This window comes from Symphodus melops, assembly GCF_947650265.1.
Source record: "Symphodus melops genome assembly, chromosome: 14".
In the NCBI taxonomy this organism is placed as follows: domain Eukaryota; kingdom Metazoa; phylum Chordata; class Actinopteri; order Labriformes; family Labridae; genus Symphodus; species Symphodus melops.
The window spans coordinates 1,805,511-1,817,744 of record NC_136704.1 but is presented as its reverse complement, the minus strand read 5'-3'; the positions used below and the strand labels follow the sequence as shown (position 1 = coordinate 1,817,744).

The 12,234-nt window shown below is 47.7% G+C and overlaps 2 protein-coding genes across 2 annotated transcripts in view; both read left to right on the top strand.

The window, feature by feature from the left end:
• The first annotated feature begins 72 nt into the window (after positions 1-72).
• On the top strand, positions 73-11,092 carry garem (GRB2 associated, regulator of MAPK1). Its single transcript, XM_079360969.1, has 7 exons — positions 73-456; positions 3,284-3,424; positions 3,923-4,053; positions 4,147-5,343; positions 6,052-6,206; positions 6,951-8,429; positions 8,460-11,092. The coding sequence occupies exons 1-6, from the start codon at positions 336-338 to the stop codon at positions 7,795-7,797; spliced, it is 2,592 nt and encodes an 863-aa protein (XP_079217095.1). The 5' UTR covers positions 73-335; the 3' UTR covers positions 7,798-8,429; positions 8,460-11,092.
• Positions 11,093-11,471: 379 nt separating this feature from the next.
• prkdc (protein kinase, DNA-activated, catalytic subunit) overlaps positions 11,472-12,234 on the top strand; it is a 33,158-nt gene continuing 32,395 nt past the window's right edge. Inside the window, 1 exon segment of the mRNA XM_079361008.1 lies at positions 11,472-12,037. Coding sequence (XP_079217134.1) covers positions 11,890-12,037 — 148 coding nt within the window. The 5' untranslated portion in view covers positions 11,472-11,889.

Sequence of the window (12,234 nt, the reverse complement as noted above, 5' to 3'; positions counted from 1 at the left end):
CTTACAGTCTATGATTTAAACAATCACTAAATAAGTGACAACGTTTTATTGTTTAATTTTTACTTACTTCCGGTGTATCGAAAAGTCAATAAGGGTGCGATGACGTATTTCCGTTATTGGTGTAGACCAGCTAAACAAACATGTCTGCTTCTTTCTCAGACAGCAAACCTTCATGAGACGAAGACAGAAGAGATTAAAGAGTAAATATGAGACGTTTAATAAGAAAACACACAAACGGCCTACGTCACTGGATGTGAAGCTAGTTAGCTTAGCGTCACCGTGTTGTTTACACACTGTGCTAAATCTGCGGGCGGTGCTAACGTTAAGCTAGCAGCATGGACCTTGGATCAATGTTGTACAATAATTTAAAAGAAGTCACCTGGAGCTCGACGTCCCTGCCTTTAGACCAGCTGGTCGGTGCCTACAGGCTGCCGCAGATCGTCAAACTGGAGGACGGTGAGGAGCTGCTAACATGTTAGCTGCTAGCTGTTTTATTTTTGTTTACTTTATAATTCTGTGAAAAGTTAAAAAATAAGCAGCCGAGGAGCTGAGATGTTTTCACTGCGAGAGCTAAAGGACTCAGGGGTCTGACACAGACAGGTACAGGGGTCTGACACAGACAGGTACAGGGGTCTGACACAGACAGGTACAGGGGTCTACAGGGGTCTGACATAGACAGGTACAGGGGTCTACAGGGGTCTGACACAGACAGGTACAGGGGTCTACAGGGGTCTGACACAGACAGGTACAGGGGTCTACAGGGGTCTGACACAGACAGGTACAGGGGTCTGACACAGACAGGTGCAGGGGTCTACAGGGGTCTGACACAGACAGGTACAGGGGTCTACAGGGGTCTGACACAGACAGGTCCAGGGGTCTACAGGGGTCTGACACAGACAGGTACAGGGGTCTACAGGGGTCTGACACAGACAGGTACAGGGGTCTACAGGGGTCTGACACAGACAGGTGCAGGGGTCTGACACAGACAGGTACAGGGGTCTGACACAGACAGGCACAGGGGTCTACAGAGGTCTGACACAGACAGGCACATGGGTCTGACACAGACAGGTACAGGGGTCTGACACAGACAGGCACAGGGGTCTACAGGGGTCTGACACAGCCAGGCACAGGGGTCTACAGGAGTCTCACACAGACAGGTACAGGGGTCTACAGGGGTCTCACACAGACGGGTACAGGGGTCTCACACAGACGGGTACAGGGGTCTACAGGGGTCTCACACAGACGGGTACAGGGGTCTCACACAGACAGGTACAGGGGTCTACAGGGGTCTCACACAGACGGGTACAGGGGTCTACAGGGGTCTCACACAGACAGGCACAGGGGTCTCACACAGACAGGCACAGGGGTCTCACACAGACAGGTACAGGGGTCTACAGGGGTCTCACACAGACAGGCACAGGGGTCTACAGGGGTCTGACACAGACAGGTACAGGGGTCTGACACAGACAGGTACAGGGGTCTACAGGGGTCTCACACAGACAGGCACAGGGGTCTACAGGGGTCTGACACAGACAGGTACAGGGGTCTGACATAGACAGGTACAGGGGTCTACAGGGGTCTGACACAGACAGGTACAGGGGTCTACAGGGGTCTGACACAGACAGGTACAGGGGTCTACAGGGGTCTGACACAGACAGGTACAGGGGTCTACAGGGGTCTGACATAGACAGGTACAGGGGTCTACAGGGGTCTGACATAGACAGGTGCAGGGGTCTGACACAGACAGGTACAGGGGTCTACAGGGGTCTGACATAGACAGGTGCAGGGGTCTGACACAGACAGGTACAGGGGTCTACAGGGGTCTGACATAGACAGGTACAGGGGTCTACAGGGGTCTGACATAGACAGGTACAGGGGTCTACAGGGGTCTGACACAGACAGGTACAGGGGTCTACAGGGGTCTGACATAGACAGGTACAGGGGTCTACAGGGGTCTGACATAGACAGGTACAGGGGTCTACAGGGGTCTGACATAGACAGGTACAGGGGTCTACAGGGGTCTGACATAGACAGGTACAGGGGTCTACAGGGGTCTGACATAGACAGGTACAGGGGTCTACAGGGGTCTGACATAGACAGGTACAGGGGTCTACAGGGGTCTGACATAGACAGGTACAGGGGTCTACAGGGGTCTGACATAGACAGGTACAGGGGTCTACAGGGGTCTGACACAGACAGGTACAGGGGTCTACAGGGGTCTGACACAGACAGGTACAGGGGTCTACAGGGGTCTGACATAGACAGGTACAGGGGTCTACAGGGGTCTGACATAGACAGGTACAGGGGTCTACAGGGGTCTGACATAGACAGGTACAGGGGTCTACAGGGGTCTGACATAGACAGGTACAGGGGTCTTTACTCTATTCATTTATTTGGCTCATAAAAAGAAGTGTGAGGTAGAAATGTTTTCTAGGACATCGATGTAAACATTCAGTAACATAGCTGAGTTCATGTCACAATAAGAAGCAGGGGGAAAGTGGCTTTAAACACAATATAGTGATCTGAGCGCTCTGAGAGCAATAACTGCTAATACGAGTCAAAAGGTTCAGAATAATTAATTAAACAGGAGTCTGTATCTGTCTTTGTTCTCACTGAAGATGTACATCACAACCTGTTTGAGTAGAGCTTCAGATAAAACCAGATCAAAGTCGTCTTTATTGTCAAATGTTCAGTTTCTCTCTGAGCCACAGAGTAAACTAAATAAAATATAAAGGATAGAAATAAAATACAGATTTACAGAACTGTCAAGATACTGAGCAAAGATGAGCAAAAAAACAGGAGCAACAACAAAAACACAAATTAACTTCAAGTACATAAAAATAAGGCGCTAACCCAGCGAATGAAATAATAAATATGAGTCCTTATGTTTTTAAAGTGACTGATGCTCGTGTGTTGCTGATGAGGAACAGTCTGTCTAAAGTGGCTTCATGTAGTAAACAGTATAAAGTGTTTCTTTGGATGGGTATGTCCTGGCTCTCTCTGCTGCAGAGCTGCCATGGTGCAATAGGAGAGGTATAGATCAGGGTATTAGTCATTGTCTCTCCAGGACGGTGACTCCAGTTTGCTGAGTAATCCGACGCTTCTGCAGAAATGTACGAAAGAGAGTAAACACAGCAGTCCTGAGGAGGATCATTTATTTAGTGTTTCTTAAAATATGTTCCAGTCTTCTCACAAACACCAACCATCAGACTGAGTGATGAAGGAAATGAGCAGCTGTGTCACGGTGTCTCCTGGAGGCTGAGCTTTGTTTTCTCTCCTGCAGGTCAGCTGGTCGAAGGCCTCAGGGACAATGACTACCTCTTGATTCATTCCTGCCGTCAGTGGACGACGATTACCGCTCACAGTCTGGAGGAGGGACATTACGTCATCGGGCCCAAAATAGAGATTCCAGTTCACTATGAAGGTGAGCGACCTGATCGACTTCTGACAAACCTGAGAATATTTTCACTGCTGCTTGGCCTCCTGATCCGAAGCATTGGTCGCCTGTTTATTATCGAGATCAGTTTAGAATTCTTCTCATAACTGAAAGGCAGAATGAATAACAGAGCTTTTATTTAACGCATCATGAATGTCTGTGAGGGCGCGCTCACACCAGGCCACCTGTACCTGGTCCTGCTGCCTTAAAGTCCAGACCAGTGTGGTCACTCCGATCCACCTCAGTACACTTCCTGAGCCCCCGCATGCTTGGAAGAGGTGTTTTTAAATCTTTTTTTTTTTTCCATCTTCTTTTCAAACTTGACTTTTTGGCCTTTATGAGCCTTTGTAGTTCTTATTTTTAACTCACTCTATGAAACGAGTTGTAATGTTGAAACAAGTCCCACAGCATCATTCTTGATGGTCTCCTGAAGGTTGTGTCTTTGTTCACATTTAAAGTGTAGCTGGTTGATTTTTCCCTCTGCAGGTCAGTTTAAGCTTCTGGAGCAGGACAGAGACGTCAAGGAGCCGGTGCAGTACTTCAACGGCGTGGAGGAAGTTGCCAAAGCATTCCCAGAGAGGGTTTACGTCATGGAAGAAATAACTTTCAATGTTAAGGTACTTTAATCTGCTCGAGGGATTATCATGATTTATCAGACGAGATGTAAAAGTTCTGTTTAAAAGATTTGACTGTTTGTTCTGTTTTCACAGATGGCTTCAGGAGAATGTAATGAAGACACTGAAGTTTACAACATCACTCTGAGCACAGGGGATGAACTGACTCTCATGGGGCAGGCGGAGATCCTCTATGCAAAGACCTCCAAAGAAAAGTCCAGATTCAACACCATCTTTAAAAAGATCGGGAAGCTGAACTCCATCAGTAAGATCGGACGGGGAAAGATGCCTTGTTTGATCTGCATGAACCATCGCACCAACGAGAGCATCAGCCTCCCGTTCCAGTGCAAAGGCAGGTTCAGCACGTGCAGCCCGCTGGAGCTCCAAATGCAGGATGGCGAGCACACCATCAGGAACATCGTGGAGAAAACCCGCCTCCCCGTGAACGTCACAGTGCCGAGCAGCCCGCCACGCAACCAGCACGACCTCCACCTCATCCGTGAAGGTCACCGCTACAAACTGGTTAACATTCAGACCAAAACTGTGGTCGTGTGCTGCATTCTGCGAAGCAACAAAATCATCCCCACCCACTTCCCCTTCCACATCGCCATGCCCAGGTTCATTATTCCAGAGGAGCTGCTGCAGGGCGAGCTGTGGCTGGACACCATGGTGCACCGCTGGTTCTCCTTCTGCCAGGAGCAGTTCAACATCGACGACTACTCTCGAGCCGTCAGGGACGTACGCACGGACTGGAACGACGAGGGGAAGAGCCCGAAGAAAAGCAGCGGGAATGGAAGCTGCAGCGGAAGCAGCGGAGGGAGCTACACCTCCAACGGCTGTCCCAACCAAATGCACATCCCCAGTTCTTTGACCTACGCCCGCGACGAGCTCACGCAGTCATTCCACAGACTCTCGGTGTGCGTGTACGGCAGCAACCTGCACGGGAACAGCGAGGTGAATCTGCAGGGCTGCATGACGCTGTGTGCAGACTGGGCTCCTCTGCCCTCTGATAGCATCGACTCCGGAGAGAACGAACACATCTTCCCCGAGCTGTTGGACAGCTCAAACCAACAACCGTCCCTCAGCAAGTCTGACGTCCCCTACGAGGAGCTGTGGTTGGATCACCTGAGAGGACAGGTCCCTAAACCTTCTTTAAGTGAGGGGCTTCGAGGCGCCAACAACGGCTGCTCTTCCACAGCAGCTCTGTCCTTCCCGGTCACGTGTCCTCTCAGCGCAGCTACCAGCCCGGACGTTTCTCTCACCCCACCGCCCGTCCCACCCAAGTCCGACGCTGTGAGTACACGTGTGACACGTCAAGGGTTAACCCTCAAGGTTGCAGAGTCGGTTTGTTTGTTTGGCAACTCCAGGGGTAACTTTTGTAACAGGAAGTGGAGCTAACGGCGACAGAGAGTGATAGAGTCACAGCTGAATGATAAAGAATCAAACGTCTCCTTTGTCAACCTGCTGATGTGTTGAAGGTGTGTCAAACATCTCTGAGTCTTTTTCCTCGACTTCTTCTACATTTTTTAAATATACGTAGATGAAAACAACGTCCAGAGCCTGTCGCCGTACGAGATTATAAACTTGAAATGTCGATGACCACGGGAACAAACAGTCGAAGTCCCTGATGTTGTGTCATTTCTTTGTCAAAGGTTACACCAAACTCTGCACTCTGTTTGAATTTCACAAATACATTGCCAACATATTTGCACAATTTCGACATCTGTCTCTTACACGTGCAGCAGCTCGGGGTTAAACGTGATCTGTAGCTCCTTCTTTTCATCACTAAAGTGGGACTTTTAAACTCATGGTATGAAGAGGATGAACATTTGGACAGCCTCAGCCTTCATGGCTGACACTTCTAAATGTTTCTGATAGTCCCACATTTAACTGCAGATAAAATTGGGACCTTGAAAAGCATGGTGGGGTTTTGACCCTGATGATGGTCTTTGTTCACGTCGAGCTCTGTTGGGGGTCTAAACTCTGTTCTCTCCCGTCCAGGTGAAGGAAGAATGTCGTCTGTTGAACGCGCCCCCGATTCCTCCTCGCAGTTTGAAACAGGTGCCGTCCGTCCCCGTCCCGACGAAGCCTCGGCAGCAGGACACTCGTTCTCCCAGTCCCACCCTCTCCTACTACTCCTCCGGTCTGCACAACATGTAAGACACCAGGAACACACCTGCTTCCTAAACATTCAGATCTTTTCCTCCTCTGTGTTCAGATACCTCCTGATCTTATTTCACCTTTGAAGCTGGTCCTTTAACATCTGACTGATAGAGAGGGTGAAAGGACTTCTGCCCTCTAATCCATCAGACAAAAACAGCAGAGTTATTTGGGGAAATTCTGGGATCTGTGGATTCATTGGTCAGAGCGAGTTTCTGGCTTCAGAGACAGGAAGTAAGGGGACAGAGAGAGAGAGAAGTTAGACCTGATGAAGTTCCTGTTCTACTACCTGAGCTAAACTGAGCCTGTCAGGGACCGAGACAACGGTCAGTACCCTGACATGGACTTATTAAAACAGTCGGTATGTCGTCAGTCTAACTGTAACTGGACTTTTCAAATGCACACTCAAATCTATTTGCACATCAACATATAGACGGACCTGCAGTAGCCAGATAAAAGTGGGAACATCGCCCCCTACTGTTGTGAGCTGTAACTGCAGCACATATACCTTCTGATGCAGATCGTCCTGGTTTCATGGCTGCCAGCTGAAGCACATTATTTATAAGTCACTGACATTAAAACACGTGACGACAGACTCGACTTTATTGTGGAAGTATGGCAGTATGTCTGTAAATCTTTTCTGTACCTCTGATCTTTATCTTATATTGACAACAGACGATGACGAGGTCTTTAAGCTGTCTGTTGTTACATCACTAACTGATCTCTTATTTGTCCCTCAGTAGTGGAGCCAGTGAGCCAGAGGCAGCCGACCCTCAGGAGCAGAGTCCCGTGTGCTACCCCTGTAACTGGGCTCGCTCCAGCAGCACTGAACCGAACACTACGCCGTGCAGCGGCAGCCTGCCGTCCGACGGGATGTCCTCCAGGTTATCTTGGCCCAATCACTTCAGCGGCGGAGACTCCCACGGCATGGATGAGTTCCTGCCGGCCGGCTGTCGGAGCTACTACAGCTACCCCCGGAAGAGAACCCCGAGCGCCCCGAAGACCTGCACGTCCAGCCTGGTGGACTTCGATGGCAGAGAGCATGCACACAGCAGTAAAGACTTCAAGCTGCAGAAAACCTCTCTGAACCACTTCGGCACCAAATCCTCAAGTTACAATTCAGAAATGTACCGAGACAAACGGATAGAAGAGTCAAACACTAAGCAGAGCCTCTCCTGCCCCATCTTACCTCCCAGGACTCCAAAATCAAACACTATGAAGAAGTGCACAGATTTACCGACAGGATCCATCTGTGACGGCACGCAGGAGACGTCGAGCGGCTCGCCGCCTCAGACAGAGCCACCGGCCACCAAAGAGATATTTTCTATTTGTAACACATTAACTCCTAACTGCCCGTCCTGGCAGCCGCCGTCCTCTCTGTCCGGTCTGTCCATAGAAGAGGTTTCTAAATCTCTGCGGTTTATTGGCCTGCCCGACGACATCGTGTCTCTGTTTGTGTCCGAGAAGATCGACGGGACGTTACTCCTGCAGCTGACGGAGGAGATTCTGTCGGAGGACTTCAAGCTGAGCAAACTGCAGGTGAAGAAACTGATGCAGTTCATAAACGGGTGGAGGCCCAAGATCTAACTAACAGACTGGGACACTAAAGCCTGTGAGGACGCAGGGCGGCTATGCCTTCAGTATATATGCTAAGTATGCACACACACACACACACACACCCAGACACATTTTTGTACCACATGAATGATTTCCTGGTTACGTTTGAAGGCTGTGAATCATCGGGCACTTTCATGAAGACGTTTTCACGTCGGCTTCTTCTTCGTACTTTCCACCCAAAACTACAACGTGTTCATCAACGCCACTCAACCAACGAGGCGCTTAAAGTAAGGACGGGAAGAAAAAAAACACTAAATCTTTTTCATGTTAGGACTTCACAGTGAGTCCAGGACTTTTAGAAGGACACAAACAGCCGGCGCTGAAGGACTATGAGCTGTGTGTGGAGGGATTGAATCGGTGAGCGCGGGGTTAACTCCTGCAGACTCCTCACAGGGTCAGTCAGAGAGGACGTTGGTGTTTTCTGAACATCCTCTTCATTCACTCAGTCTTAAAGCAGGTAGCAGCTCACACGCTCGTTTTTAAAGGTAAACAAGTTGCTCGTGTAGAAAGTAAAAAAAAAAACAAAGCTGTAATTTATTCAGCTGGATCCTTTTTAGTGCGACTGTTCAAACCGATCCACTCCGAGTTATTGATCCTGACAGGCTCCGGTTGTTCTCCTGCCAGCGTGACAGAGAAACGATCAGAGAGGCCAGAACGTTCCTGAAATGTTCCAGGATGTGGAGTCGTTTGTGTCCTTTCTCCGCCGTCAACAGAGATTATAAAAAGCTTCTACTTTAACCTTCAAACATTCATGTAGTTATGTTGAAGATGAACGGAGTTCAGTAAGATATGCTCTTTTATGACGTCTCCTCTGTGGAGATGTTTTACTTTGAAATGCGGCTGTCAGCGTTAACGTGCATCAGAGAAACATTCAGGAATGAAAAGTTAACCTTTAGATGATCTGTGAGTGTGTGGTGATGAAATGACGTTGACTAACTTAGAAAAAAAAAAAAAAGGAACAAAATGTGACGAGTCATTTAAAGGTACATTAAATCAAACCAAAAACTATCAGCAGTCGATCTGACTCTACATCCTGTGAACATCGGTGTGTCTTTGTGTGCAACAGGATGTCGTTCACCTTTAAAGATATTTTTATTTGATGCCTCTTAATCTGAATTTAAAGGAACTCTTAGTTCTTGTTTTAAAGCAGCAGTCTGTCATTCTGCCCCCTAGTGTTTAAAATGAGTACTGCAGTCTAAACTCTAATCATCACAGAGAGCTGTCTCCCCCCCTCCTCTCACACAGGTCAGCATGTGGTGGACACTGTAGCTTCAGTGTTTAGCCAGCTCTGCATGTAGAGACACTGTAGCTTCAGTGTTTAGCCAGCTCTGCATGTGGTGGACACTGTAGCTTCAGTGTTTAGCCAGCTCTGCATGTGGTGGACACTGTAGCTTCAGTGTTTAGCCAGCTCTGCATGGGTCTGAAGCAGTTCCACTGCCCGCTTCCATCGCTGCAACACCTGTTGACCTGATAACTGCTCTCATATCTGGCAAACCCAGGGGCGTCCAAAACGGCCTTCAAAGCCCCGCCTACCTTCTCTGGTCCAATCAGATCCAGAGCATTCAGGAGCAGAAAGTTAGAAGGAGGACATACTGGCTGCTGCATGTTTCCTTCATGATCACAGAGGAAGACAGCTCTTACAGATTGCTCCTTCGGTGTAAACGTTTCTGACAGTAACAGACCGTGACGGTCTCCAGAGAATACTAATTATGCATCCAGCACTTTGGTAAATTTCAGAGTAATTATCTGTGTCAAAGATGGTTAAATATAAAGTTATTAAAGAACAGAGTGTATATATAAAGTGAAAGCAGGTACGTCTGTGTGTAAACGTCTGCGCCTTAAACCCAGAGACCTTAAACCTCTTCGTTTCATCCTGTCGTCATGAGAAGCTCCTGATGTGACAGAAGAATTCTCAACGTGTTTCCCTGAGAGCTCAAACTCAGTGACATGTTGTTTTTATGGTACCAAACATTCTTAACTGTGGACTCAGAGTTATTTAATTTATGCAGCCATGAAACTCGATGTATAAATATGCAGAGCAGTAAATGTGAGACGTGTGTGTGTGTGATTGATGAAGGTGCCTCAGTAACAGCAGCCTCGAACAGGTCTGATCTGTTCTTTTTTATTCTTTTGCTCGCTGACTCTTCTCGCAGCGGGATGTTACATATTTTTATTTTATATGTAAGTGCAAATATATGATGTCATTTTTTTAAAAGAATGATTACTAATGTTGAAAAAAAAAAAAGCTCATGTTCAAACGTACGTCTTCTTGTTAATCCTGTAAAACTCGGGTTCATCACGACACACATTCAAGCCACACTAAGTCAGCTGGACGCCACACTCAGTCAGCTGGACGCCACACTCAGTCAGCTGGACGCCACACTCAGTCAGCTGGACGCCACACTCAGTCAGCTGGACGCCACACTCACACGACATGCACAGAGACCAAAAAAATCCTCTGATACACCTCCAGATTATTCTGCAGCTCTCCTCCAACATGTCTGACCCTTAAAGGTCACAGATTACCCAGAATCCTCTCCTCCATGTTCCTCTAACATGAGTCTCTAATCTGTCTACAAATCCTCCAATGATGAGAAAAGTCCATCCTCTCCGTCTCCTGCCTGCTCAAACAGGCCGTTTGGAGATGTTCCCTTCATGACATCACAAAGGGCAGTAGCCCCTCCCCCAGGTGGGTGACACTCCCACAGCTAGGTGTTTGTTCTGCCCTCTGAGTCTGCCTTCTCACCGTAAACAATAGGACATGGAGCCAGAAAGCAGCGAGTACACCCGAGCCCTTCCAGAGAGGGGGCGTGGTCAGACACAGCTCATTTACATATTTAAAGCTACAGACACAGAAACAGCCTGTTCTGAGCAGGGCTGAAATAGAGGGGTTTATAGACATGATCAAATACAGGATCAGAGTGGATTTACAACAACACACTTCACACACATGATGAAGAGGAGCGAGGACACTGACTTCACCTGAAGAAGAGGAGGAGATCATGTGACCTTTAACCTTTAGTGTGAAGGGCGGTTCATGTTCTATGCAAAGTCCCTGCAGAGACGAGAAGAAGGAACAAAACAGAGTATTATGTTTAAAATCCCAGCAGTGTTTGTTGAACCTGAATCCTCTGTGAACATGTGACGAGTGTGAACATCAAGAACTGTGACTCCGGGTTTGATTACATTTGATCATTTCTGAAAACTGTTATGTTTCAACTTGTTTTTTTTAATTGTATAATCTATTAATAAATGGATTAACGGATGTGTGTGTGTGATCTTCTTTGATGCTTAGCAGCGTGTCGGGTCACCTGATGGGACTGCAGAGGTTCATCGATTTCTGCACATTTCAACAGTTCCAGTTTTTAGTATGAAATCATTCTTTAATGTTCTTGCTCTATTAAAACATGAGTTTATTTTATGCAGTCAAAAGTTGGAGTTAAGCAGAGAGTGGCCCCCTGAGGTGGACCTGCTGAGGAGACTGAAGTCCTTTAGACTGTGCAGGACTCTGTGGTGGTCTGCTGGGGAGGAGGGACAGAAAGAGACTTTGAACTGGTCCGGTTCCGTCCTGGTCTGGACTCTGTGGAGAGGGGAGAGGAAGCTCTGATCAGCTCACCTGCAGTCACACTCTTTAATAACTGCGCTACAGAAAGTTCAACATAAGAACATTTAGTGAAGTAGCGTATCAAAACAAGACGTTTCCGGTAAATACTTCAAAATAAAACAATCAAAACTAACCAAAAGTATGGTCGAGATTAAGTAAACAGTCTTAATCCCAAAACAAGAGAAGCACAGTTAATTAAAAATCCACGACAGGGCAGTTATAATTTATATGCGTTAGTCTTTAAACCTTCGTGTCATCTGATATTCATGTTTCCTACTTCTGTGCTTTTAATTTGAAACAGCTAATATCCGGTCCCGGCTCTTCCTGGTGTGCGCGGTTTAATCCCGCGCAGGCTCACTTCACATTGACTGTGATGTTTGGTTGTTGTTTATATTATAAAGTTATTGTAGAGGTCTTGATGCTAATGTTAGCATAGCACAAGCTCCAGATCTGCAAATATGTCTTCAGGCGGGACGCACGCGCTCCTCCTCAAACTGCACGAGGCACTCTCAGAAGAAGAGTCGCGAGCTGCTGCGCTGACATGTCACGACATATTCAACGACCTGAGACAAGAGTGCATGCTGGTACCGAGCGACAGTGACCTAGGTAAGTGAGTGTGTGTGTGTGTGAGAGTGTGTGAGTGTGCGAGTGAGTGAGTGAGTAAGTGTGTGAGTGTGTGTGTGTGTGTGAGTGTGCGAGTGAGTGAGTGAGTGTGTGTGTGTGTGTGTGAGTGTGCGAGTGAGTGAGTGAGTGAGTGTGTGAGTGTGTGTGTGAGTGTGCGAGAGTGTGTGTGTGAGAGTGTG

Bases quoted from the DNA above. Each gene is read 5' to 3' on its own strand.
- garem (XM_079360969.1), top strand. From the start codon at position 336: ATGGACCTTGGATCAATGTTGTACAATAATTTAAAAGAAGTCACCTGG. The intron at 4,054-4,146 runs GTACTTTAATCT...CTGTTTTCACAG, and splicing joins AAATAACTTTCAATGTTAAG to ATGGCTTCAGGAGAATGTAA. The intron at 6,207-6,950 runs GTAAGACACCAG...TTTGTCCCTCAG, and splicing joins TCCTCCGGTCTGCACAACAT to TAGTGGAGCCAGTGAGCCAG.